General features: G+C 43.0%; 1 protein-coding gene across 1 annotated transcript in view; it reads right to left on the bottom strand.

The window, feature by feature from the left end:
• Window positions 1–240: 240 nt before the first annotated feature.
• The window catches only part of ATP8B3 (ATPase phospholipid transporting 8B3), a 575,725-nt gene continuing 548,297 nt past the window's right edge, over window positions 241–27,668 (bottom strand). Inside the window, exons 26-27 of the mRNA XM_077281130.1 lie at window positions 13,527–13,657; window positions 241–444 (exon numbers count right to left, since the gene is read on the bottom strand). Of these exons, the coding sequence (XP_077137245.1) occupies window positions 241–444; window positions 13,527–13,657 (335 nt within the window). The remainder of the gene's footprint in view (window positions 445–13,526; window positions 13,658–27,668) is intronic.

Below are 27,668 nucleotides of genomic sequence, written 5' to 3' on the forward strand. Positions count from 1 at the left end.
TTAAAAGACATAACATGAGCATGATGCAAACCAATATCGTAAGTACATAATGAAAAAAGAGAATTGATTTGTAAACTAATTTATGCACTCATGCTACACAATTCTAAGGAAAACAAAAAATAAATAATTGAATCAAAGTAGGTTAAATACTTAAAAAGCACAGTGAACCCTTTTCCAGAGAGCAATATATAAAATCCATATAAGCAAAAAAAGTGTATTTTTATTAGAATTATGCTTTGATCACTCTTTGGTGGCCTCTCCAGGAAGTTCTGGAGCATTTGTGTTTGACCTGCGTAGACTTGTTCCCTTTGTAATAAGATCAGCATAACCTTCCTTGTGTGAAAAAGCATAGCTGGATCTGCGATTTAAACTTCCTCTTCTGAAAGGTGTAGTCATTGCAACTGTAGTCACCTCATTTTGCCTTTTTGATCCACAGTAACTTCGCTGTAAGCAGAGATTCATATTTAACAACAATGATAGTGAATTCCAAAGAGTCAGCAGATATTATGCTAGCAAAAACCATACAAATGTGTACTAATTTAACATGGTTGTCCAGTACTTCATATTGATGGCCTATCCTTAGGATAGGTCATCAATACAAGATATGTGGGGGTACTGCACCAAAGACCCCTGCTGAACAGCTCTTCTTGGTGCCAGTGGAACTAGACAGCTTGGTCAACTGTATAGTGGCTACAATGTGATACTGCAGTTTCACCACTAAAGATAGGCCAACAATAAGCAGCACAGGACCACCCTTTAATTATGTGATCTTGTCTTTGATTATGTAAAAATTTCATGCAGACCTTTATTGCAATCAGTGTACCGTAATGTAAGAACAAAATGTATATCATACAACTTGTAACTAGTCTCTTATTGCAAAACGACAGCTTAATGTCTGATAACATCTGTTGCACCATACCCACGTGACCCGACACATCGCCGTCCAACATCCGAGTGGAGGCAAAACCCTCAGTCAGATGCTAGTGACGACAGAACGCCGGATGACGTGGGGCAGCAATGGACGGCAAGCCGGCGCATGCGCACCACAACCACAGCGGTCAGATAGAAAGAACACATAACCCGATAAAGATATTGTAATGTGCATATGCAATGGTACATGGTCTGAGAACATTTCTGTGAGCTGTAAAATTGCTATAAAGCTTTTAAAAATTTTGTAGCCTTCCATTTCTCTGACATACATTGTTACATAGTCTTTGAACATTTCTGTGATCTGTAAAACTGCTTAAAAGATTTTACTTTTTTAGGCTTCCATTTCTCAGACATACAGTGTTATGTGGTCTGGAAACACTTCTGGGATCTGCAAAACTTCTAAAAAACTTTAAAAAAAATGTGTGGGCTTCCATTTCTCAGACATACATTGTTACATGGTCTGCAAAGAATTCTGTGAGCTGTAAAACTGCTAAAAATCTTTTAAAAATTTTGCAGGCTTTAATTTCTCAGACATATAGTGCTCCATGGTTTGTGAACAATTCTATAATATGTAAAACTGCTAAAAAGCTTTTAAAAATTTTGTAGGCTTTGTGATGCAGTGACCCCTGTTACAGCTAGGGGGTGCTGCATGTGCTCCTCAGGATATGCATGGAGGCATATCTGTAGTTGTAATGGTTGAACTAGCCACACACACCTCCCACCTATGGGAGTGGCTACAAGTATATAATGTGACCATGTGGGTCACATGGTATAATAATTATAGGGGATAACTCAGGAGACTCTTTGCGTGGAACAAGACTACTACAGGACACAGTTTTATAAGTGGTAAAGTCTATATTATCACACGGTGATTCAAACAGGTGCAGAGAGAAACTCAAGTCCACTACACTTGGTGTAACATTAAACGCAGCTTAGCAGTCTATAGGAAACTTCTGAGGAAAATGCAATCAAGCAGAAAGTCTATGAAGCACAGTTATTCTTGAGGATACTTGACACAAATAAATCCTTGTCTTAGTTCAAACACAGATAGATAAGCTTATAAGGCAGTTCAAATAATATCTTAGCTCAACCAGGGAGGCCTGGTTAATAGTCTCAGGTTTTTGCAGAGCAGCAAACGCTTACATGTCCAGCAAATGCAGATGGAAGTAAATACCAGCAGCAGATGAAGGAGAATTACTGGAACTGGTGTATGCAGCAGGAACTCAGAGCAGAGTAGCAGGATCACCACAAAGGTTCACAGGAGCAGGTATATAGCCAGGGAGTAATCAGAGGTCAGGAGTTGGATGCAAGGCAGAATACTCTAGCACAGACGGAAGGCTGCGGTGGAGTTTTATAGCAGGAAGACACAGTGCACATGAGACCAAAGACTCCATCTTGGAAAAGGGCAGAAATGCACAAAAGGTAAAAAATGTTCAGAGTCCTGACACATAGGGAAAAGATGGATGGACCTGAGTGGTCTGTGTGCCAGGTCCTGGAGGGCCTCTGTGTTGGGAGGTCCTGGGAGTAGGACTAGATCCCTGAAAAGCACATGGGGGAGGCCTTGGACCTGGGGGCCTGTGTGTTGAACGGTCCCAGATTGGGATGGACATCCTGAATAGCGCACAGAAAGGATGGGTGTGCAGAGTCCATGATGGCACTGCATTTGGGGAAGCTACAGCCCATCTGAGGATCTGGACTGTCAGGTGGCCTGGTGAGCAAGGCATTGCCCGAGACAGTGATCCCAGCTTCCCTGAGAGAGAGAGTACTGACAGGAGTCAGCGTATGGAGCAGGAGCTCCTAGAAGGTAACCCAGCGTATGGGGTGCTGTGCGGTCACCAACGGCATCTGGTCAGATAAGGATCAGCATGTTTAGAGACCGTGACCCAATGTAATGTGCGCTACATGACTAGGGACATTGATGAACTGTTCGGCATACGGACACCCATGGTAACTGGATGAAGTGAGAGGTCCAGCATGTTTAGTGTCCGTGAGATAAAGCCGAATATGAAGTGTCTAAAGATAAAGCTGCAACTTAATGTCATCGGTTGGTGCCTATTGTGTTCTATGAAGTGTATATGATGAACTGTGCATAATCAGGTTTATAATGCCATAATAAACCGTGTGGACTGTTTAAGTAGAAAAACCGTGCCTAAGTGCTTGAATCTCGTGCCAAGCGAGTATCCCCCAATACACTCAGTAAGTGCAATCTTACAGCTTCTACACTACTCAAAAAAATAAAGGGAACACTTAAACAACAGAATATAACTCCAAGTAAATCAAATTTCTGTGAAATCCAACTGTCCACTTAGGAAGCAACACTGTTTGACAATCAATTTCACATGCTGTTGTGCAAATGGAATAGACAACAGATGGAAATTATTAGCAATTATCAAGACACGCTCAATAAAAGAGTGGTTCTGCAGGTGGGGACCACAGACCACATCTCAGTACCAATGCTTTCTGGCTGATGTTTTGGTCACTTTGAATGTTGCTTGTGCTTTCACACTCGTGGTAGCATGAGACGGACTCTACAACCCACACAAGTGGCTCAGGTAGTGCAACTCATCCAGGATGTCACATCAATCCAAGCTGTGGCAAGAAGGTTTGCTGTCTGTCAGCGTAGTGTCCAGAGGCTGGAGGCACTACCAGGAGACAGGCCAGTACACCAGGAGACGTGGAGGGGACCATAGGAGGGCAACAATCCAGCAGCAGGACCGCTACCTCAGCCTTTGTGCAAGGAGGAACAGGAGGAGCACTGCCAGAGCCCTGCAAAATGACCTCCAACATGTCACAAATGTGCATGTGTCTGCACAAACGGTTAGAAACCAACTTCATGAGGATGGTCTGAGTGCCAAGCGTCCACAGATGGGGGTTGTGCTCACAGCCCAACACAGTGCAGGACGCTTGGATTGGCAAATTCACCACTGGCATCCTGTGCTCTCCACAGATGAAAGAAGATTCACACTGAGCACATGTGACAGATGTGACAGTCTGAAGATGCCGTGGAGCGCAATCTGCTGCCTGCAACATCCTTCAGCATGACCGGTTTGGCAGTGGGTCAGTAATGGTGTGAGATTGCATTTCTTTGGAGGGCCACACAGCCCTCCATGTGCTCGCCAGATGTAGTCTGACTGCCATTAGGTACCGAGATGGAATCCTCAGACCCTTTGTGAGACCATATGCTGGTGCGGTTGGCCCTGAGTTCCTCCTAATGCAGGAGTTGGCGGATGCTTTAGTCCAGGTTTGGGAGGAGATCCCTCCGGAGACCATCTGCCGCCTCATCAGGAGCATGCCCAGAAGTTGTAAGGAGGTCTTACAGGCTAGTGGAGGCCACACACACTACTGAGCATCATTTCCTTGTCCTGAGGCATTTTAAACTGAAGTTGGATCAGCCCAACACCATGCAGGATGCTTGGCATTTGCCACAGAACACCATGATTGGCAAATTCGCCACTGGCACCCTGTGCTCTTCACAGATGAAGGCAGGTTCACACTGAGCACATGTGACAGATGTGACAGAATCTGGAGACACCGTGGAGGGCGATCTGCTGCCTGCAACATCCTTCAGCATGACCGGTTTGGCAGTGGGTTAGTAAAGGTGTGGGGTGACATTTCTTTGGAGGGCCGCACAGCCCTCCTTGTGCTCGTCAGAGGTAGCCTGACTGCCATTAGGTACTGAGATGAAATCCTCAGACCCCTTGTAAGACCATATGTTGGTGCGGTTGGCCCTGGGTTCCTCCTAATGCAGGACAATGCCAGACCTCATGTGGCTGGAGTGTGTCAGCAGTTCCTGCAAGATAAAGGCATTGAAGCTATGGACTGGCCTGCCCGTTCCCCAGACCTGAATCCGATTGAACACATTAAGGACATGATGTCTCACACCATCCACCGTCTCATTGCACCACAGACTGTCCAGGAGTTGGCGGATGCTTTAGTCCAAGTCAAGGAGGAGATCCCTCAGGAGACCGTCCGCCGCCTCATGAGGAGCATGCCCAGGCATTGTAGGGAGGTCATACAGGCACGTGGAGGCCACACACACTACTGAGCATCATTTCCTTGTCTTGAGGCATTTCCAATGAAGTTGGATTAGCTTGTAACTTCATTTTCCACTTTGATTTTGAGCATCATTCCAACTCCTGACCTCCGTGGGATATTAGTTGTGATTTAGGCTGATAATTTTTAGGTTTTATTGTTCTCAACACATTCCACTATGTAATGAATAAAGATTTACAACTGGAATATTTCATTCAGTGATATCTAGGATGTGGGATTTTAGTTTTTCCTTTTATTTTTTTGAGCAGTGTATTTTTCTGACATACAGTGTTATATAGTCTGGTCTGTGAACATTTTTGTGATCTGCAAAACCGCTAAAAAGTTTAAGAATATTCTGTAGGCTTCCTTTTCTGAGACATGCAGTGTTATGTGGTCTGTGAATATTTCTATGATCTGCAAAACTGCAATAAAGCTTTTAAAAGTGTTGTAGGCTTCTATTTCTCAGACAAACAGTGTTACGTGGTCTGTGAACAATTCTGTGATCTCCAAAACTGCTAAAATGCTTTCAAGTTTTTTTCAGCCTTCTATTTCTCAACCATGCAGTGTTTTGTGGTCTGTGAACATTGCTGTGAGCTCTAAAACTGAGAAAAAAGCACTGAAACATATTTCTAGATTCAATTTGAATGTCATCCATACATTTTTGCATTTATTACATCAGTGGAATAAACTCACAAAAACCGCTTTGATTGCTGCAGGTGACAATTTTTTTTCTTTTTTTAAAATTAAACTTGGGTTTAAAAAACCTAGCAATTACAGAATGCATAAGGCATGCATTAAGGAACAGGGAAGTAGAAGTGCTGATTGTAGTGCACGCAAATGCTGAGGACGTGGGGCAGGTGTAACTACTAGAGATGAGAGAATATTTCATTGTTCGGTTCAGATTATGATCGCTGAATTTGCAATTTTCGTCAATTCATTCGTCGAATATTTGCTGAACATAACCGAACGCCATTTAGATCAATGGGAGGCAAAAACAAACGGATACACAACACCTTATAACGGTCCCAAATGCTGCCAAAACACAAAAAATGAGGGACAGACACCAGGAAATTGGCCTCAATTGACCCACAGTACAAATTACAGCATGGCACTGCAGCAATCTGCCAGGCATGAAGTATCGGGGTCTGGGACAGCATTTACACCTTTCAGGTGAACGTCACAGTAAGATGAGGTGGTTAAGGGATCGGTGAATGCCTTCTTTGCTTGGAGCCCTGATAGCACATGCAACACCTCTACCTGCTTTCATGCTGAGCCACTTTCAGGTGGCACAAATATCAGTTTTGTAGACTACCATTGTCAGAAAAATTTAAGGATATTTTAAATTTTTCTGACAATGGTAGTCTACAAAACTGATATTTGTGCCACCTGAAAGTGGCTGAGACCAAGGAAGTGGAGGCCTGACAATCTTGGAGGCCTACTGCATCAGGCAACACGCATAAAGGAGACTGTTATGATCCTTAGTGGCTGAGGATCACGAATAGACCAGCAAGTGAATAAACTAAGGACAAGCTCTAGGGAGATGGTAACTGGACTGATCGCAAATCTGAACCTATCCAACACAACTAGAGGTAGCCGGTGAACGTGCCTAAAAAATTCCTAGACGTCTCGAGCCAGCCTGAGGAACTAGCTACCCCTAAAGAGAAAGAAAGACCTCGCTTGCCTCCAGAGAAATAATCCCCAAAGATATAGAAGCCCCAAACAAATATTAACGGTGAAGTAAGAAGAAGGCACATACGTAGGGATGAAATCAGATTCAGCAAAAGAGGCCCACTAGTACTAGAAAGCAGAAAATAGAGCAGGGGTCTATGCGATCAATAAAAAACCCTTACAAAATATCCATCCTGAGATTTCAAGAACCCACGCACCAACTAATGGTGTGTGGGGAGAAACTCGGTCCACTAGAGCATCCAGCAAGCGAGGGAATCACATTTTAGCAAGCTGGACAAGAAAACATGATAAACACTGCTGATCAAAAAATGAGCAAACAAAACTTAGCTTGTCCTGGATGGACTGGGAGCAAGGTAGTCAGAAGGAATCTGAGTAGCACTGATTACATCGACAGCCGGCAACAAGTGAAAGTAAAACAGAGCTATATAGGAACCTCCCAGAGGATAACGAACCAGCTTATAGTCAGAGACCAGCAGGATAACAAACAAAGCCACCAGGGGGAGCCCAAAGCAAAAGTCACACCATACCACCAGCGACCACAAGAGGGAGCCTGAAAACAGAGTTCACAACAGTACCCCCCCCTTAAGGAGGGGTCACCGAACCCTCATGAAAACCCCCAGGGCGATCAGGATGAGCCACATGGAAGGCACGAACCAAATCGGCCGCATGAACATCAGAGGCGACAACCCAAGAATTATCCTCCTGACCATATACTGGAGCCTCCGTCTAGAAACACGAGAATCCAAGATCTTCTCCACCACGTATTCCAATTCTCCCTCAACCAGCACCGGGGCAGGAGGCTCAACCGGAGGAACCACAGGTACCACATACCTCCGCAACAACGAGCGATGGAACACATTATGAATAGCAAATGATGCCGGGAGGTCCAGACGGAATGACACAGGGCCAAGGACTTCCAGAATCTTATAAGGACCGATAAACGGAGGCTTGAACTTAGGAGAGGAGACCTTTATAGGAACGAAGCGAGAAGACAACCACACCAAGTCCCCAACGCGAAGTCGGGGACCCACACAGCGACGGCGGTTGGCAAAGAGCTGAGCCTTCTCTTGTGACAACTTCAAATTGTCCACCACATGATTCCAAATCTGATGCAACCTTTTTTTTGCGCTTAGAGCATGCTGAGATAACATGAGCTGAGTCACCACAGTAAAAGCACAACCCATTTTGCCGTCTATAATTTTGCCGTTCACTTCTGGTCAGAATTCTGTCACATTGCATAGATTCAGGTGTCTGTTCAGAAGACACCGCCAAATGGTGCACAGGTTTGCGCTCCCGCAAACGCCGATCAATCTGAATGGCCAGAGTCATTGACTCATTCAGACCTGCAGGCGTAGGGAACCCCACCATGACATTCTTAATGGCTTCAGAAAGACCTTCTCTGAAATTTGCAGCCAGGGCACACTCATTCCACTGAGTAAGCACCGACCATTTCCGAAATTTCTGGCAGTACACCTCTGCTTCATCTTTCCCCTGCGAGAGGGCCAATAACGTTTTTTCAGCCTGGTTCTCAAGATTAGGTTCCTCATAGAGCAATCCAAGGGCTAGAAAAAACGCATCTACACTAAGCAATGCAGGATCCCCTGGCGCCAATGCGAAGGCCCAATCTTGAGGGTCACCGCGCAAAAAGGAAATGATAATCTTAACTTGCTGAACGGCATCACCAGAGGAACGAGGTTTCAAAGAAAGAAACAACTTACAATTGTTCCTAAAATTCAGGAACCTAGATCTATCTCCAGAAAACAACTCCGGAATAGGTATTCTAGGCTCTGACATAGGACTGTGAACAACAAAATCCTGAATACTTTGAACCCTAGCAGCAAGATGATCCAGACTGGAAGCCAAGCTCTGGACATCCATGTCAGCAGCTGAACTCAGAGCCACACCAAGATTAAGAGGAGGAGAGAAGCTAGCCACAGCAGCTAGACACACGGCAAAAAAAAAAAAAAAAATTTCTCAAGGCTTCTTTTCTCCTGCTTCTGCCATGCAATTAACACTTTAAGGCCGGCTGTACTGTTATGATCCTTAGTGGCTGAGGATCACGAATAGACCAGCAAGTGAATAAACTAAGGACAAGCTCTAGGGAGATGGTAACTGGACTGATCGCAAATCTGAAACTATCCAACACAACTAGAGGTAGCCGGTGAACGTGCCTAAAAAATTCCTAGACATCTCGAGCCAGCCTGAGGAACTAGCTACCCCTAAAGAGAAAGAAAGACCTTGCTTGCCTCCAGAGAAATAATCCCCAAAGATATAGAAGCCCCCAACAAATATTAACGGTGAAGTAAGAAGAAGGCACATACGTAGGGATGAAATCAGATTCAGCAAAAGAGGCCCACTAGTACTAGAAAGCAGAAAATAGAGCAGGGGTCTATGCGATCAATAAAAAACCCTTACAAAATATCCATCCTGAGATTTCAAGAACCCACGCACCAACTAATGGTGTGTGGGGAGAAACTCAGTCCACTAGAGCATCCAGCAAGCGAGGGAATCACATTTTAGCAAGCTGGACAAGAAAACATGATAAACACTGCTGATCAAAAAATGAGCAAACAAAACTTAGCTTGTCCTGGATGGACTGGGAGCAAGGTAGTCAGAAGGAATCTGAGTAGCACTGATTACATCGACAGCCGGCAACAAGTGAAAGTAAAACAGAGCTATATAGGAACCTCCCAGAGGATAACGAACCAGCTGATAGCCAGAGACCAGCAGGATAACAAACAAAGCCACCAGGGGGAGCCCAAAGCAAAAGTCACACCATACCACCAGTGACCACAAGAGGGAGCCTGAAAACAGAGTTCACAACAGGAGACCCAACCATTTACAAAAATTAGCGGCAGACACTAACAAAGTGGCATCAATTGCAATAAAAAAAAATTAGTATAGCAGGGACCGACACCCCTTACACTAAATTAAAATATTATAATTTTTTTTTAAATGCGTGTTAGGTCTGCAGACAGATTCACATCACCGCCACAACATGACAATGTGGGATACATCGGGCTGTATCATATTCAGCAACAGAAAAAATTATAACTTTTTTAAATGCGCGTTAGGTCTGCAGACAGGTTCATATCACTGACAAAACATGACTAACTGGGATATGGCGGGCTGTATCACATTCAGCAACAGAAAAATTTTGAATTTTTTTAATATGCCTTACGTCTGCAGACAGGTTCATATCATCACAGCACTAAATGACAAGGTAGGATACAGCAGGCCTTTTTACATTTAGCTAGTTAAAAAATATTAATTAGAATGCTATATTCATGCATGGCGCGCAATAGAAGCAGTGCACAACACACTTGTAGGACATGTGCCCTGCTGACTTTGTCTGTGGATGTCACCTCAGTAATGGCCAAAAAAACAATGCTGGAAGGTAAATTTTACAGCCACATTGGACAGTAGCTAGCTACACTATCTGACTGATATGCAACCGCCTAGCTAACTAGCTAAAATCTTGCTGCTAACAGTGCCAGCATCAGGAGCAGCATCTCTGCGCTGTTACAGTGTCAAAATTGCACTAAAACAAGATGTCCGCTATTTATATGGAGAGGGACATGTTATTTCAGCAGCCAATGACATAAGCTGTTGTTTCAGGACATTGTGGGTGTTTCCTTCGCCCTGATTGGCTATCAGCAATGTGCACACATAAAGTTAGGAAGAAAAAAAAGACTGTTTTCAAGAACGCCATGCCTCTGAGCTCTACACACCTCCTCCCTTCATGAAACACGTGCCAAATGCTCATGATGCACCATCATTATCGTTACTACTACTAATACTTTCGTGACAACGCAAATATTTCTCCGGACTTTTACTGAATGTTACCGCTTTTATCAAATTTTGCTCGTGTTTCCGATCACAAATCAGAATGTGGCATATTCATGTTGAATTTATGTTTGGCGATTGTTTTCCGAACAAATTTGCTCATCACTAGTGACTACGCTTGTTGCTGGAGTACAAACGACACTTAGGTTCGTGTCCCACTTTGAAGGGAGGCACGGTACACCAATTCTGAAGCCAGAGCAGAACAGTGAACAGTGCTTGGTTGGATAGCAGATAATGCTTCCAGCAGGCTTGGCAGCACCACACAGTCTCACCAGCTTAGTCCGAATCACTTAATACTCACCTTGATCCTCCTTCCTCCTCCTACCATGTTGAATCCCTGGAGCCTAGTTATCCCACACTAGGATTATTTCTTGATTATGGACTCTCAATCTGCATGGCCACAAGAACATGATGGCAGGGAATGACACATTTGGGATAAAGAGAAAGATGATGATGAGACACAGCTGCCGCTAAGCCTTATTGTTGTTAAGTCACGAAGTCAGGTGGACCAAGGTGCGGTGGTGGAAGACAAAGTGGTGGATGACAAAGTAACCAACCCAAGCTGGGAGGAGAGACCTGCAGCACTAAAAATGACAGGAAGAGGCAGTGGGGTGACCAGAATGAGAAGGTGGGCAACTGTTCCACTGATCACCGGCACTCATGAATTTCTCCGTCAAAGAGTTAGGTGTTCCCAAGTCTGGGACTTTTTTGAGAGAGTTCTGCGGCACATAAAATGGCTGGATGAGTGACTGGTGTGGGCCTTGTGCTCTGAGAGGTAGGCCAAATTCAGGCAATACACATGAAGGAGACCCAACCTGGAGTCCAAACATTTACAATAATTAGGTGCAAACACCAGGAAAAGTGGCATCAATTGACACACAGTAGAAATTTGATAATGGCACAGCAGCAGTCAGCCATGGGCCATGCATAAGTTATCAGGGTTTAGTCCAGCATATACAGCTTTGAATTGAAGTTTCAATGAAAATTATGTGGGTGAGAGACCGGTGTAAGCCTGCTTTGCTGGAAGCCCTAATACCTCATGCAACACCTCAAACAACTTTTTTGCTCAGCCACGCTCAGGTGGCCCAAATATCAACTTAACTCAGGTAACAGTAACTCAGGTAGTTGACTAATCAATTGACAATACAAAGGTGATCTCAACCCCACAAATATTAAACCCACTTTCCACTGATACAGGGCAAGTGGGAAGAGTCGGGCAAAGCACCAGAATAGGCACATCAAATAGATGTGCCTTTTCTGGGCAGCTGCGGGCTGCTATTTTTATGCTGAAGGGACCAATATCCATGGCCCCTTACCAGCCTGAGAATACCAGCCCCCAGCTGTCTGCTTTAGCAAGGCTGTTTGTCTAAAATGAGGGGGGGACCCCAAGAAATTTTTTGAAAATATTTAAATAAATAATTAAAAAATATGACGTGGGGACCCCTCTATTCTTGATAACCAGCGTTGCTGAAGCTGACAGCTGAGGGTTGCAGCCCCCAGCTGTGAGTTTTGTCTGGCTGGTTAACAAAAATACAGGGGAACCCACGCCATTTTTTAAAAAAAATTATTTATTTACAGCGCAGGAGCCGGCTAATGAATACACTCATCAGTCACTCCTACTCTCACTGTTATTAGCAACAGCAGGTGTCAGATGATGGGAGTAGTTGTCCCATCCGCTGACACCAGTGACCGGAGGTAAACTTTATATCTCCAATCACAGGTCAGCTCTTACATTGTCTATTGACAGCGAGGGAACCGTGGCTCTCTGTCCGTGACAGCGCAGCAAACACTAGATGCTCGGGCGCCCCAATCAAGTGAATGGGGTCTGTGTTCGGGTTCAGGTCCGAGTACTGTTCTGGTACCCGAACCCAAACTTTTTGTAACTGTTCAGCTTAACTCGCTGGACCCAAACATCCAGATGTATGCCCATCTCTACACACATTGCCTTCTGAGGGGAAATTGAGCAATTTTGCATGTGTGGTGAATGTCTATGTAATCTACAAGGTGGGCCATTTATATGGATACATCTGGGTGGGCCAATTATAAAGTTGGATCCAAAATGGCCGGCTTGAAAATGGCCGCCATGGTCACCACCCATCTTGAAAAGTTTTCCCCCTCCCATATACTACCAAACAGGAAGTTGATATTACCTACTATTCCCACTTTATTTAGGTGAATCCATATACATGGCCTACCAAGGTGTATTCATATAAATGGCCCACCCTGTATATTAGATTCATGGAATTTTGCAGATGTCATTGCTTTTATGTTTAACACCATTTATCACTGCATTAACAGTTAATACAGATGAATTTCAGGCTATAATACCATACAGTGTTTAAGATATATTGTCATGAGCATCACTAAATGAATGGAGTGCTGAAGTAGCTACAATGAGTTTAATACAAGGTATGCGCATCTTGAACCATCTTTCAACTGTCATGCACCACCACCAGAAATGTACTGTACATCAGTCCGGGACTGGTATACATTTCTGTCGCAATTGAATCCACTTTTTGTCTTTAATTTTAATAAATTTTTTGGCAATTTTTGGGATATGCCTTGCCCCTTTTGAGTTTCGCCCACTTGTCTAAGCTCGCCAGCGGTGTTGGCAGACTCTGGTGTCAAGTAGCCAAATTTACAAAGTTTTGAGGTGGGCAAACATTTAACAAAATATAAAATAATTCTAGCAAAACTGCTTAATGAATCAGATGCTTAGTGTTTTTAATTCTGTGCTCATGACAGGAAAATTATTACAAAGTTATAAATATAATAATAATAATAATAATAATAGAAGTAGTGTTTTACTGGAATTAAAAATGTGGTGTATTAAATAGGGTTCTTAGTTGCTTTAGGACATATGGTAAAAATAACATTCCTTTAGCACTCATTATTTTAAGTGAATAGACAATGGTAGAATTAAATGATCCTACAAATCACTCAGTCTAAACATAGTACATTTCTAGCTAGATACTGTATGCTATCATCCCGGCTTTTGTGATTTGTGTAAAAATGTTTGTTATACTTACATGGTGGATTTGATTCCGCTCAAACATACTGGTGAAAAAACTGACAAGAAGGGAAGGAAGAATGCTTATTCCTACTGCCAGCAAAATTATGAGCCAATTGAATCCATGACGCAATGTATTAATTGCAGCATCTGTAAGAAATATGCATTATTTTTACTTAAACAAATATGACAGATTGTATTTGCCAACTGTGCAATGTCTGATAAAAATGATACCAATTATGATATGTTAATATTAACATCACCATATACCAAAAGTTTTGAATTTGTGCATTAGGTGTCTATGATTCTGACTGGTTGATGGAATGATGGAGTTGATATTTAGCTATAATTATATTTGTCAACTCTTCTGAAACATTTGAGTTTAGCAAAGTAATGATTGGTGCATACTCTGTTTGTGTCTGTTGGGCAAAGAAGGTTAAGAGGTATATCTCCGACAGTGGCCACAGGCTAGGTGGATACCCAGACATCCATACACCATAGGACTCATTGCTAAAACATACAGTGGGGAAAAAAAGTATTTAGTCAGCCACCAATTGTGCAGGTTCTCCCACTTAAAAAGATGAGAGAGGTCTGTAATTGACATCATAGGTAGACCACAACTATGAGAGTCAAAATGAGAAAACAAATCCAGAAAATCACCTTGTCTGATTTGGCAAGATTTTTCTGAAAATTACGGTAGAAAATAAGTATTTGGTCACCTAAAAACATGCAAGATTTCTGGCTCTCACAAACCTGTAACTTCTTCTTTAAGAGACTTCTCTGTTCTCTACTCATTACCTGTAGTAATAGCAACTGTTTGAACTTGTTATCAGTATAAAAGACACCTGTCTGTTGTGAATTAGACTTTTTGGCTCCCTCTTGTGGTTACTAGTGATATGACTCTGGGAATTTCTTCCCTCAGTTTGCACCCAGCTGGGTCGTTACTTCAGGGGTGTTGCTATATAAACCTCCTGGAACTTTAGTCCAGTGCCTGGCATCGTTGTTAATCAGACAAATTCTGTTTGCTCCTATCTGCTGGTCCTGGTTCGTGCAAAATTAAGCTAAGTCCTGCTTCTTTGTTTTTTGGGTTATTTGCTTGCTCTCATTTTTGTCCAGCTTGTACTAAATGTGATTCCTGTCCTTGCTGGAAGCTCTAGGGGGCTGGTGTTCTCCCCCCGGGCCGTTAGACGGTTCGGGGGTTCTTGAATTTCCAGTGTGGATATTTTTGATAGGATTTTTTGCTGACCATATAAGTTATCTTTCTATATTCTGCTATTAGCTAGTGGGCCTCTCTTTGCTAAATACCTAGCTCATTCTTATGTTTGTCTTTTCCTCTTACCTCACCGTTATTATTTGTGGGGGGCTTCTATCCAACTTTTGGGGTATTTCCTCTGGAGGCAAGAAAGGTCTTTCTTTTCCCTTCTAGGGTTAGTTAGTTCTCCGGCTGGCGTGAGACGTCTAGGATCAACGTAGGAACGTTCCCCGGCTGCTGGTATTTGTGGTGCTAGGATTAGATATATGGTCAGCCCAGTTACCACTGCCCTATGAGCTGGTTTTCTGTGTTTACAGACTTAGCAATTATTCCTGAGACCCTCTGCCATTGGGGTCATAACACCTGTCCACAACCTCAAACAGTCACACTCCAAACTCCGCTATGGTGAAGACCAAAGAGCTTCAGGGTGGGAAGACTGAATCTGCAATAGGCAAGCAGCTTGGTATGATGAAATGAACTGTGGGAGCAATAATAAGAAAATGGAAGACATACAAGGCCACTAATAATCTCCCTCAATCTGGGGCTCCATGCAAGATCTCACCCCCCTGGGGTCAAGTCAAAATGATCACAAGAATGGTGAGCAAAAATCCCAGGACCAAGTGAATGACCTGCATAGAGCTGGGACCACCATAACAAAGGCTACCATCAGTAAGACACTATGCCGCCAGGGACTCAGATCCTGCAGAGCCAGGTGTGTGTCCCCTGCTTAAGCCAGTACATGTCTGGGCCCATCTGAAGTTTTGTAGAGAGCATTTGGATTATCCAGAAGAGTATTGTGGAAATGTCATATGGTCTAATAAAACCAAAGTAGAACTGTTTGGTAGAAACAAAACTCGTCGTGTTTGGAGGAGACAGAATGCTGTGTTGCATCCAGAGAACACCATACCTACTGTGAAGTATGGGGGTGGCAATATCATGCTTTGGGGCTGTTTCTCTGCAAAGGGACCAGGACGACTGATCCGTGTATGTGAAAGAATGAATGGGGTCATGTATCGTGAGATTTTGAGTGCAAACCTCCTTCCATCAGCAAGGGCATTGAAGATGATCCCAAGCATATGAAGGTTCTGGAGTGGCCTAGCCAGTCTCCAGATCTCAACCCCATAGAGATCTATGCTGTGTGTGAAAAAGGCTGTACTGACAAATGCAGGAGCAGATCCTTAAACACCTTTATGTTGATAAGTTCCTAAAAATAATGTCCCCAATATTTTTTGGCCAATCCCGTTAAGCTTATTTTAAGCGTATATTATTTATTTTGGTTACTTAAAGATTTTTTTGAAATATAGAATTACATACATTTTCTCAAACATCATGCTTAAATCGTGTACTTTTGTACCAGCCTGTTATGAAGTACAATATCAAATTATTTTGCTAAATTTAGATATACTTTATGACATTTGCAGCATTATGAAAATTAACATTTTTACTTCCAACATGGAGGCTTCTGTAATTTTGGAGACTGCAGTGCTTAAAACGGTACTCTCTTATTTTTCATTAGTTCACAAAACATAACCCAATGTGATTCTTATTGTTTTCAGTACTGCATCAAAAATATTAATTGTCCTTCTGCTGTGTCTTTATGCTATACTTCCTTGGAACCTAACATTTCACTTCCATATCGGGTCTTTGCAGATGCAATTTCCAATTAAAACGCAAAGACCTTGCCACTCTATCTCCCTGTCCAAGCTATTCCTCCACTCCCAGGGTCTGAAACTCATTGCGGAAGAGTATATCCTTTGTCCCTTCCTCAAATCAAAGTCATGACAGCTTCTATCAAGAAGAACCTGGAGAGGGGCTTCACTCAAAAATCAACATCACCTTCCAGAGCTAGGTTGTTCTTTGTAAAAAATAGTGATGAAACCCTGAAAACATGCATAAATTACTGAAATTTGAATAACTCTTTGACCAGATTAAAGGAGCCCGCATTTTTACAGTTATAACTTTGTGGAGCCTATAATTCAATTTGTATAAAAATTGTGATGAATAGAAGATGACATTGAATACCCATGATACCCATTACAAATATCATGACCTTTGGCCTGTGCAGTTCCAAAACAGTTTTCCATCAGTATGTTCTTATATACCTGGACAACAACCTGATTTTCTCTAAAGATCAGGACCCACCTTACTGATATGTTAGATTTGTTTTGCATAGACTGTGACACAATTTGAAAAATCAGCTCCAAGAGTTGCCAGGGGTCTGCAGATGGATCTTGAAAAGGTTTCCTGGACTGTCCACATCCCATGGCCTTTGAATCTCTTTAACCCCTTAAGCCCCGAGGGTGGTTTGCACGTTAATGACCGGGCCAATTTTTACAATTCTGACCACTGTCCCTTTATGAGGTTATAACTCTGGAACGCTTCAACGGATCTTGGCGATTCTGACATTGTTTTCTCATGACATATTGTACTTCATGACAGTGGTAAAATATCTTCGATATAACTTGAGTTTATTTGTGAAAAAAATGAATATTTGGCAAAAATTTTGAAAATTTCGCAATTTTCCAACTTTTAATTTTTATGCCCTTAAATCACAGACATATGTCATGCAAAATACTTAATAAGTAACATTTCCCACATGTCTACTTTACATCAGCACAATTTTGGAACCAAAATTTTTTTTTGTGACGGAGTTATAAGGGTTAAAAGTTGACCAGCAATTTCTCATTTTTACAACACCATTTTTTTTTAGGGACCACATCTCATTTGAAGTCATTTTGACGGGTCTATATGATAGAAAATACCCAAGTGTGACACCATTCTAAAAACTGCACCCCTCAAGGTACTCAAAACCAATTTCAAGAAGTTTATTAACCCTTCAGGTGTTTCACAGGAATTTTTGGAATGTTTAAATAAAAATGAACATTTAACTTTTTTTCACACAAAATTTATTTCAGATCCAATTTGTTTTATTTTACCAAGGGTAACAGGAGAAAATAGACCCCCCAATTTGTTGTACAATTTGTCCTGAGTACGCTGATACCCCATATGTGGGGGTAATCCACTGTTTGGGCGCATGGCAGAGCTCGGAAGGAAAGGAGCGCCATTTGACTTTTCAATGCAAAATTGACTGGAATTGAGATGGGACGCCAAGTTGCATTTGGAGAGCCCCTGATGTGCCTAAACATTGAAACCCCCCACAAGTGACACCATTTTGGAAAGTAGACCCCCTAAGGAACTTATCTAGATGTGTGGTGAGCACTTTGACCCAACAAGTGCTTCACAGAAGTTTATAATGCAGAGCGGTAAAAATAAAAAATCATATTTTTTCACAAAAATGATCTTTTCGCCCCCAATTTTTTATTTTCCCAAGAGTAAGAGAAGAAATTGGACCTCAAAAATTGTTGTGCAATTTGTCCTGAGTACGCTGATACCCCATATGTGGGTGTAAACCATTGTTTGGGCGCAGGGCAGAGCTCGGAAGGGAAGGAGCGCCATTTGACTTTTCAATGCAAAATTGACTGGAATTGAGATGGGACGCCATGTTGCATTTGGAGAGCCCCTGATGTGCTTAAACATTGAAACCCCCCACAAGTGACACCATTTTGGAAAGTAGACCCCCTAAGGAACTTATCTAGATGTGTGGTGAGCACTTTGACCCAACAAGTGCTTCACAGAAGTTTATAATGCAGAGCCGTAAAAATAAAAAAATCATATTTTTTCACAAAAATGATCTTTTCGCCCCTATGTTTTTATTTCCCCAAGGGTAAGAGAAGAAATTAGACCACAAAAGTTGTTGTGCAATTTGTCCTGAGTACGACGATACCCCATATGTGGGGGTAAACCACTGTTTGGGCGCATAGAAGAGCTCGGAAGGGAAGGAGCGCTATTTTACTTTTCAATGCAAAATTGACTGGAATTAAGATGGGATGCCATGTTGCGTTTGCAGAGCCCCTGATGTGCCTAAACATTGAAACCCCCCACAAGTGACACCATTTTGGAAAGTAGACCCCCTAAGGAACTTATCTAGATGTGTGGTGAGCACTTTGACCCAACAAGTGCTTCACAGAAGTTTATAATGCAGAGCCGTAAAAATAAAAATTCTTTTTTTTTTCACAAAAATGATTTTTAGCCCCCAGTTTTGTATTTTCACAAGGGTATCAGGATAAATTGGACCTCAAAAGTTGTTGTCCAATTTGTCCTGAGTATGCTGATACCCCATATGTGGGGGGGAACCACTGTTTGGGCGCATGACAGAGCTCAGAAGGGAAGGAGCGCCATTTGGAATGCAGACTTAAATGGATTGGTCTGCAGGCGTCACGTTGCATTTGCAGAGCCCCTGATGTACCCAAACAGTACAAACCCCCCACAAGTGACCCCATATTGGAAACTAGACCCCCCAAGGAACTTATCTAGATGTGTTGTGAGAACTTTGAACCCCCAAGTGTTTCACTACAGTTTATAACGCAGAGCCGTGAAAATAAAAATTCTTTTTTTTTTTCACAAAAATGATTTTTTAGCCCCCAGTTTTGTATTTTTACAAGGGTATCAGGATAAATTGGACCTCAAAAGTTGTTGTCCAATTTGTCCTGAGTATGCTGATACCCCATATGTGGGGGGGAACCACTGTTTGGGCGCATGACAGAGCTCGGAAGGGAAGGAGCGCCATTTGGAATGCAGACTTAAATGGATTGGTCTGCAGGCGTCACGTTGCATTTGCAGAGCCCCTGATGTACCCAAATAGTACAAACCCCCCACAAGTGACCCCATATCGGAAACTAGACCCCCCAAGGAACTTATCTAGATGTGTTGTGAGAACTTTGAACCCCCAAGTGTTTCACTACAGTTTACAACGCAGAGCCGTGAAAATAAAAAATCTTTTTTTTCCCACAAAACTTATTTTTTGGCCTCCAGTTTTGTATTTTTCCAAGGGTAGCAGGAGAAATTGGACCCCAAAAGTTGTTGTACAATTTGTCCTGAGTACGCTGATACCCCATATGTGGGGGTAAACCACTGTTTGGGCGCATGGGAGAGCTCGGAAAGGAAGTAGCACCGTTTGACTTTTCAATGCAAAATTGACAGGAATTGAGATGGGACGCCATGTTGCGTTTGGAGAGCCACTGATGTGCCTAAACATTGAAACCCCCCACAAGTGACACCATTTTGGAAAGTAGACCCCCTAAGGAACTTATCTAGATGTGTTTTGAGCGCTTTGACCCACCAAGGGCTTCACAGAAGTTAATAATGCAGAGCCGTAAAAATAAAACAAAAATTTTTTCCCACAAAAATTATTTTTTTAGCCCCCAGTTTTGTATTTTCCCGAGGGTAGCAGGAGAAATTGGACCCCAAAATTTGTTGTCCAAGTTGTCCTGAGTGCGATGATACACCATATGTGGGGAGAACCACTGTTTGGGCGCATGGGAGGGCTCGGAAAGGAAGGAGCGCCATTTGGAATGCAGACTTAGATGGAATGGTCTGCAGGCGTCACATTGCGTTTGCAGAGCCCCTAATGTACCTAAACAGTAGAAACCCCCCACAAGTGACACCATGTTGGAAAGTAGACCCCCTAAGGAACTTATCTAGATGTGTGGTGAGCACTTTGACCCACCAAGGGCTTCACAGAAGTTTATAATGCAGAGCCATAAAAATAAAACAAACATTTTTTCCCACAAAAATTATTTTTTAGCCCCCAGTTTTGTATTTTCCCGAGGGTAACAGGAGAAATTGGACCCCAATTGTTGTTGTCCAATTTGTCCTGAGTGCGCTGATACCCCATATGTGGGGGGGAACCACCGTTTGGACGCATGGAAGGGCTCGGAAGTGAAGGAGCGCCATTTGGAATGCAGACTTAGATGGAATGGTCTGCAGGCGTCACATTGCGTTTGCAGAGCCCCTAATGTATCTAAACAGTAGAAACCCCCCACAAGTGACACCATGTTGGAAAGTAGACCGCCTAAGGAACTTATCTAGATGTTTGGTGAGCGCTTTGACCCACCAAGGGCTTCACAGAAGTTTATAATGCAGAGCCGTAAAAATAAAACTAAAAATTTTTCCCACATAAAATATTTTTCAGCCCCCGGTTTTGTATTTTCCCGAGGGTAACAGGAGAAATTGGACCCCAAAAGTTGTTGTCCAATTTGTCCTGAGTGCGCTGATACCACATATGTGGGGGGAACCACCGTTTGGATGCATGGGAGGGCTCGGAAGGGAAGGAGCGCCATTTGGAATGCAGACTTAGATGGAATGGTCTGCAGGCGTCACATTGCGTTTGCAGAGCCCCTAATGTACCTAAACAGTAGAAGCCCCACACAAGTGACCCCATTTTGGAAACTAGACCCCCCAAGGAACTTATCTAGATGTGTTGTAAGAACTTTGAACCCCCAAGTGTTTCACTACAGTTTATAACGCAGAGCCGTGAAAATAAAAAATCTTTGTTTTTCCCACAAAAATTATTTTTTAGCCCCCAGTTTTGTATTTTCCCAGGGGTAACAGGAGAAATTGGACCCCAAAGGTTGTTGTCCTATTTGTCCTGAGTACGCTGATACCCCATATGTTGGGGTAAACCCCTGTTTGGGCACACGGGAGAGCTCGGAAGGGAAGGAGCACTGTTTTACTTTTTCAACGCAGAATTGGCTGGAATTGAGATCGGACGCCATGTTGCGTTTGGAGAGCCCCTGATGTGCCGAAACAGTGGAAACCCCCCAATTATAACTGAAACCCTAATCCAAACACACCCCTAACCCTAATCCCAACAGTAACCCTAACCACACCTCTAACCCAGACACACCCCTAACCCTAATCCCAACCCTATTCCCAACCGTAAATGTAATCCAAACCCTAACCCTAACTTTAGCCCCAACCCTAACTGTAGCCTTAACCCTAGCCCCAACCCTAGCCCTAATGGGAAAATGGAAATAAATACTTTTTTTTTATTTTTCCCTAACTAAGGGGGTGATGAAGGGGGGTTTGATTTACTTTTATAGCGAGTTTTTTAGCGGATTTTTATGATTGGCAGCCGTCACACACTGAAAGACGCTTTTTATTGCAAAAAATATTTTTTGCGTTACCATATTTTGAGAGCTATAATTTTTCCATATTTGAGTCCACAGAGTCATGTGAGATCTTGTTTTTTGCGGGACGAGTTGACGTTTTTATTGGTAACATTTTTGGGCACGTCACATTTTTTGATCGCTTTTTATTCCGATTTTTGTGAGGCAGAATGACCAAAAACCAGCTATTCATGAATTTCTTTTGGGGGAGGCGTTTATACCGTTCCGCGTTTGGTAAAATTGATAAAGCAGTTTTATTCTTCGGGTCAGTACGCTTACAGCGATATCGCATTTATCTCATTTTTTTATGTTTTGGCGCTTTTATACGATAAAAACTATTTTATTGAAAAAATAATTATTTTTGCATCGCTTAATTCTCAGGACTATAACTTTTTTATTTTTTTGCTGATCATGCTGTATGGTGGCTCGTTATTTGCGGGACAAGATGACGCTTTCAGCGGTACCATGGTCATTTATATCAGTCTTTTTGATCGCGTGTTATTCCACTTTTTGTTCGGCGGTATGATAATAAACCGTTGTTTTTTGCCTCGTTTTTTTTTTTTTTTCTTACGGTGTTTACTGAAGGGGTTAACTAGTGGGCCAGTTTTATAGGTCGGGTCGTTACGGACGCGGCGATACTAAATATGTGTACTTTTATTGTTTTTTTTTATATATTTAGATAAAGAAATGTATTTATGGGAATAATATATATATTTTTTTTTCATTATTTTGGAATATTTTTTTTTATTTTTTTTTACACATTTGGAAATTTTTTTTTTAACTTTTTTACTTTGCCCCAGGGGGGGACAATACAGATCGGTGATCTGTCAGTTTGCATAGCACTCTGACAGATCACCGATCTGAGAGAAGTGCAGGCTGCTTCACAGTGCCTGCTCTGAGCAGGCGTCTGTGAAGCCACCTCCCTCCCTGCAGGACCCGGATCCGCGGCCATCTTGGATCCGGGTCTGGAGCAGGCAGGGAGGGAGGTAAGACCCTCGCAGCAACGCGATCACATCGCGTTGCTGCGGGGGGCTCAGGGAAGCCCGCAGGGAGCCCCCTCCCTGCGCGATGCTTCCCTGCACCGCCGGCACATCGCGATCATGTTTGATCGCGGTGTGCCGGGGGTTAATGTGCCGGGGGCGGTCCGTGACCGCTCCTGGCACATAGTGCCGGATGTCAGCTGCGATATGCAGCTGACACCCGGCCGCGATCGGCCGCGCTCCCCCCGTGAGCGCGGCCGATCGCGTATGACGTACTATCCCGTCACCGGGAATTAAGTCCCAGGTCACCTTGACGGGATAGTACGTCATACGGGATTAAGGGGTTAAAGATTCTTGTGGCTAATAGAGATGAGCAAACCAAATGTATACACAACACATTAAGGTGTGACAAAAAGCTTCCCAAACAGCTAAAATTAGTGGCAGACACCATGAAAAGTGGCATCACTTAACACACAGCAGAAATTTGCAAATGGCACAGCAGCAGTCAGCTATCTCCCATTGAATGAGGTATCAGGGTCTGGGCCAGCATTTACAGCTTGGAATTAAAGTTTCAAAGAGGACCTGGTGTTTAAGAGAGTGTAAGCCTTCTTAGTAGTTATGAGCGAGTTTACTCGTTGCTCAGGTTTTCCCGAGCATGCTCGGGTGGTCTCCCAGTATTTGTGAGTGCTCGGAGATTTACCTTTTGTTGATGCAGCTGCATGACTTGCAGCTGCTAGACATCTTGAATACATGTAGGGATTCCCTAGCAACCAGGCAACCCCCACATGTACTCAGGCTGGCTAGCAGCCGTAAATCATGCAGCTGCGTCGACATAAACTAAATCTCCGAGCACTCACAAATACTTGGAGACCATCCTAGCATGCTCGGGAAAACCCGAGCAACGAGTATATTCGCTCATCACTACTTCTTAGCTGTGAGACCTCAAACCACATGCACTCAGTTGGCAAAAACATCAGATTCATACAGCACAATTGGTAGAAAAATGTAAGGAAAGTAACACAGGTTGTTGACTGATCAATTGACCCAGGGTAGAACCTTTTATAATGACACAGAAGCAGTCAGCCATGGCCCATGCATGAGGTATAAGGGTCTGGCCCAGCATTTACAGCTTGGAATTGAAGTTTCAATGAGGACCTTGTGGTTAAGGGACCGGTTTAAGACTTCTTAGCTGGGAGCCCTAATACCTCATGCAACACTTCCAATTTTGTTTTTTTTCCAGTCACGATCAGATGGCACAAACATCATTTTCATACAGTAAAATTGGTAGAAAAATATAAGTAAAGTAACACAGGTAGTTATTTGAAAGTAAGTGCAGGCCTGCCTGTCTGGGAGCCCTAATTAAACAGGCAGCCCACCAGATGGAGACCCAACTTGGAGTTTCCACATTTAAAAAAATAATTATTACACACAACTAAGTAGCATCAATTTCCACAGAGTAGAAACAGTATAATAGGCCTCTGACACACCTTCTACTACAGGCAACCCACCAACTTGGAGTCTCCACATTTCAAAATATAATTGTTATACACCACTAAAGTGGCATCAATTTCTACAGAGTAGAAACAGTATAAAAGGCCTCTGACACACCTTCTACTACAGGCAACCCACCAGATGAAGATCCAACATGGAGTCTCCACATTTCAAAAAATAATTGTCACACAGACACCACCAAAGTGGCATAAATTTCCACAAAGTAGAAACACTATAATAGGCTTCTGACACACTTACTGCAGGCAACACACCAGATGTAGACCCAACTTGGAGTCTTCACATTTCAAAACATAATTGTCACACACCACTAAGGTGGCATCAATTCTCACAGAGTAGAAATATTCTAATAGGCCTCTAACACAAATCTTCCACCACAGGCAACCCACCAGATGTAGACCCAACTTAGAGTCAACACATTTAAAAAAATGTGTTTGTAACAACAGCAGCAGTAGCAATAGCAGGCACAGAAGACATCACAAAGATGGCACAGGCAATAATGCGGGATCAATGCATGACAGTAAAAATGACACCATCTACTAGTCTCCCCAGTCTGCGACTAGAGTGCAAAAGTTATTCGTGATCCAAGACTTGTTCATTTTGATGAAAGTTAGTCTACACTTTCAGGGGACAGCCGGATGCACTTATACATCAGGACACCACCAGAAGCACTGAAGACATGTTTTGGGAGAATGCTGGCTGCTGGGCATGACAAAACCTCCAAGGCATGACAGGTGAGGTCAGCACACTCTTCCATTTTTGAAGACCAAAATGCAAAAGGGTCCAAACCCCCTTTGATAGCATTTATATTGAGCTAAAGATACTCCTGCACCTTCCACTCTAGTCGTTCATAACGTGTCAGACTCGTACTCTGTTCTACTGGTGCACTGACAGGTCTAAAAAATGTGTGAAACAATTTACAGAAATTGCTTATGACACTTACTCTGCTGCTGCTAATTTTTTTGCAATGACACATTGACGTTCCCGGGGTTGGACGTCTAGAACTGGGGTGCACACTGTGGGCCCTACTACTATCTTGGGGAAAACCACTCTTAAGATGGCATACATCCTTTTCCAGGGGGGAAGCATCTTGTTAAGTTTACTCTTTTACCGTGGATCTAACAGTGTGGCAACCCATTAGCACTATTTCTAACCCTAATAATAGAGGCATCATATTGAAGATAGTGCAGCAAGAAGGCGCTCATGTGTCGGGCGCTTCCATGAGGTCCAAGTCTATGGTGTGTTGGTGGCAGGGTAATAGTCAAGGTTGCTTCCTCTGTCCCACCAACCACAGACAAATGAGAGGGGATCATTATCCTCTTCATTTCCTGATTGTTGCACACCTATCACCTTCGTCCTCCATTTGTTCTTTTGCTCACACACCTTCACTAACAGTTTCTCTGGTACAATGAGTCCCCCTTGATTGCTGTAAGCCACCCTCCCATGGCACCCGCCTGTGTGACAACAATCTGGAAATTTGAAATATTGTTATCACTTTCACATCTTCCTCTTTTTCCACCTCTTCATTTGAGGCCACCACCTCCTTATGCAGACTTTTTGCAGCAGCGCATCCAGGCCAGGATAGTGGCAGAGAAATTGCTGTACCACCAGGTTAATGACGTGAAAAATGCAACACACGTGTGTGAGGTTGCCACCGTGTAGGGCCACCACCAGGTTTCCACCGTTATCGCACACGGACTTCCCTGGCTCCAGGTTTAGTGGAGATAGCCATTGCTCTAACTCGCCTTGGATACTTTTCCACAATTCTTGATCTGTGTGTGACTGCAATCTCCAAGGCACATTAATTAGCCTTACTGCGGTGAGCCATGGCTGCACAGTACGGAGGTGGAGGGGAAAACTATGTGCACTGTTGGAACGCATGTCAGATTAAAGGAGAGATTGAGGGTACAGGTGTGTGAACAGTTGGCACATAATGGAGGAGGAAGAAGCAGCAGATGGGGTTGATGGGATGGTCGGTGGTTGGCGAGGCCTGCTAGTCTGCATTTTACACACGAGGTCAAAATTGTTGGTACCCCTCTTTTAATGACAAAAAAACCCACAATGGTCACAGAAATAACTTGAATCTGACAAAAGTAATAATGAATAAAAGATGTATGAAAATGATCAAATGAAAGTCAGACATTGCTTTTCAACCATGCTTCCACAGAATAAAAATAAATAAATAAACTCATGAAATAGGTCTGGACAGAAATGATGGTACCCCTGAAAATAATGTCACAAAAAGGACATGTTAAATCAAGGTGTGTCCACTACCTAGCATCACAGGTGTCTACAATCTTGGAATTAGTGAATGGACCTTTGTATAGGGCTACAGATACTCACTGTGCTGTTTGGTGACATGGTGTGTATCAAACTCAACATGGACCAAAGGAAGTGAAGGAAAGAGGTGTCTCAGGAGATTAGAAAGAAAATTATAGACATACATGTTAAAGGTAAAAGTTTTAAGACCATCTCCAAGCAGCTTTATGTTCCTGTGATTACAGTTGCACATATTATTCAGAAATTTAAGATCCATGGGACTGTAGCCAACCTCCCTGGACGTGGTGGCAGGAGGAAAATTGATGACAAATCAAAGAGACTGAAAATACGAATGGTAACAAAAGAGCCCAGAAAAATCTCTAAACAAATTCAAGGTGGGGCAGCACGGTGGCTCAGTGGATAGAACTGCAGCCTTGCAGCGCTGGAGTCTTGGGTTCAAATCCCATCAAGTACAACATCTAGAAGGAGTTTGTATGTTCTCCCTGTGTTTGCGTGGGTTTCCTCTAGGCACTTCGGTTTCCTCCCACATTCCAAAGACATAGATTGTGAGCCCCATCGGGGACAGGGATGATAATGTGTGCAAACATACAGGGATGATAATGTGTGGAAACTGTATAGTGCTGCGGAATATGCTAGCGCTATATAAAAATAAAGATTATATTATAAAAGGTGAACAACAGTGTCAGATCGTACCATCCGTCGTTGTATGTGCCAAAGTGGACTTCATGGGAGACGGCCAAGGAGGACACCATTGATGAAAAAAAAAATCATAAAAAGCCAGACTGGAATTGCCAAACTACATGTTGACATGGGAGAATGTCCTATGGACAGATTACACAAAATCTCTAGACTATCAAGGGATTCTAGAGAGAAATGTCCAGTGTCAGAAAGCTCGGTCTCAGTCGCAGGTCATGGGTCTTGCAACAGGATAATGACCCAAAACACTCAGCTAAAAACACCCAAGAATGGCTAAGAGGAAAACATTGGACTATTCTGAAGTGGCCTTCTATGAGCCCTGACCTTAAATCCTATTGAGCATCTTTAGAAAGAGCTTAAACATGAAAAGGCAACCTTCAAACACAAGGCAACTGGAGCAGTTTTGCTCTTGAGGAGTGGGCCAAATATCTGTCTAG

Source organism: Ranitomeya variabilis, chromosome 1 (genome assembly GCF_051348905.1).
Source record: "Ranitomeya variabilis isolate aRanVar5 chromosome 1, aRanVar5.hap1, whole genome shotgun sequence".
NCBI classification, from domain to species: Eukaryota; Metazoa; Chordata; class Amphibia; order Anura; family Dendrobatidae; genus Ranitomeya; species Ranitomeya variabilis.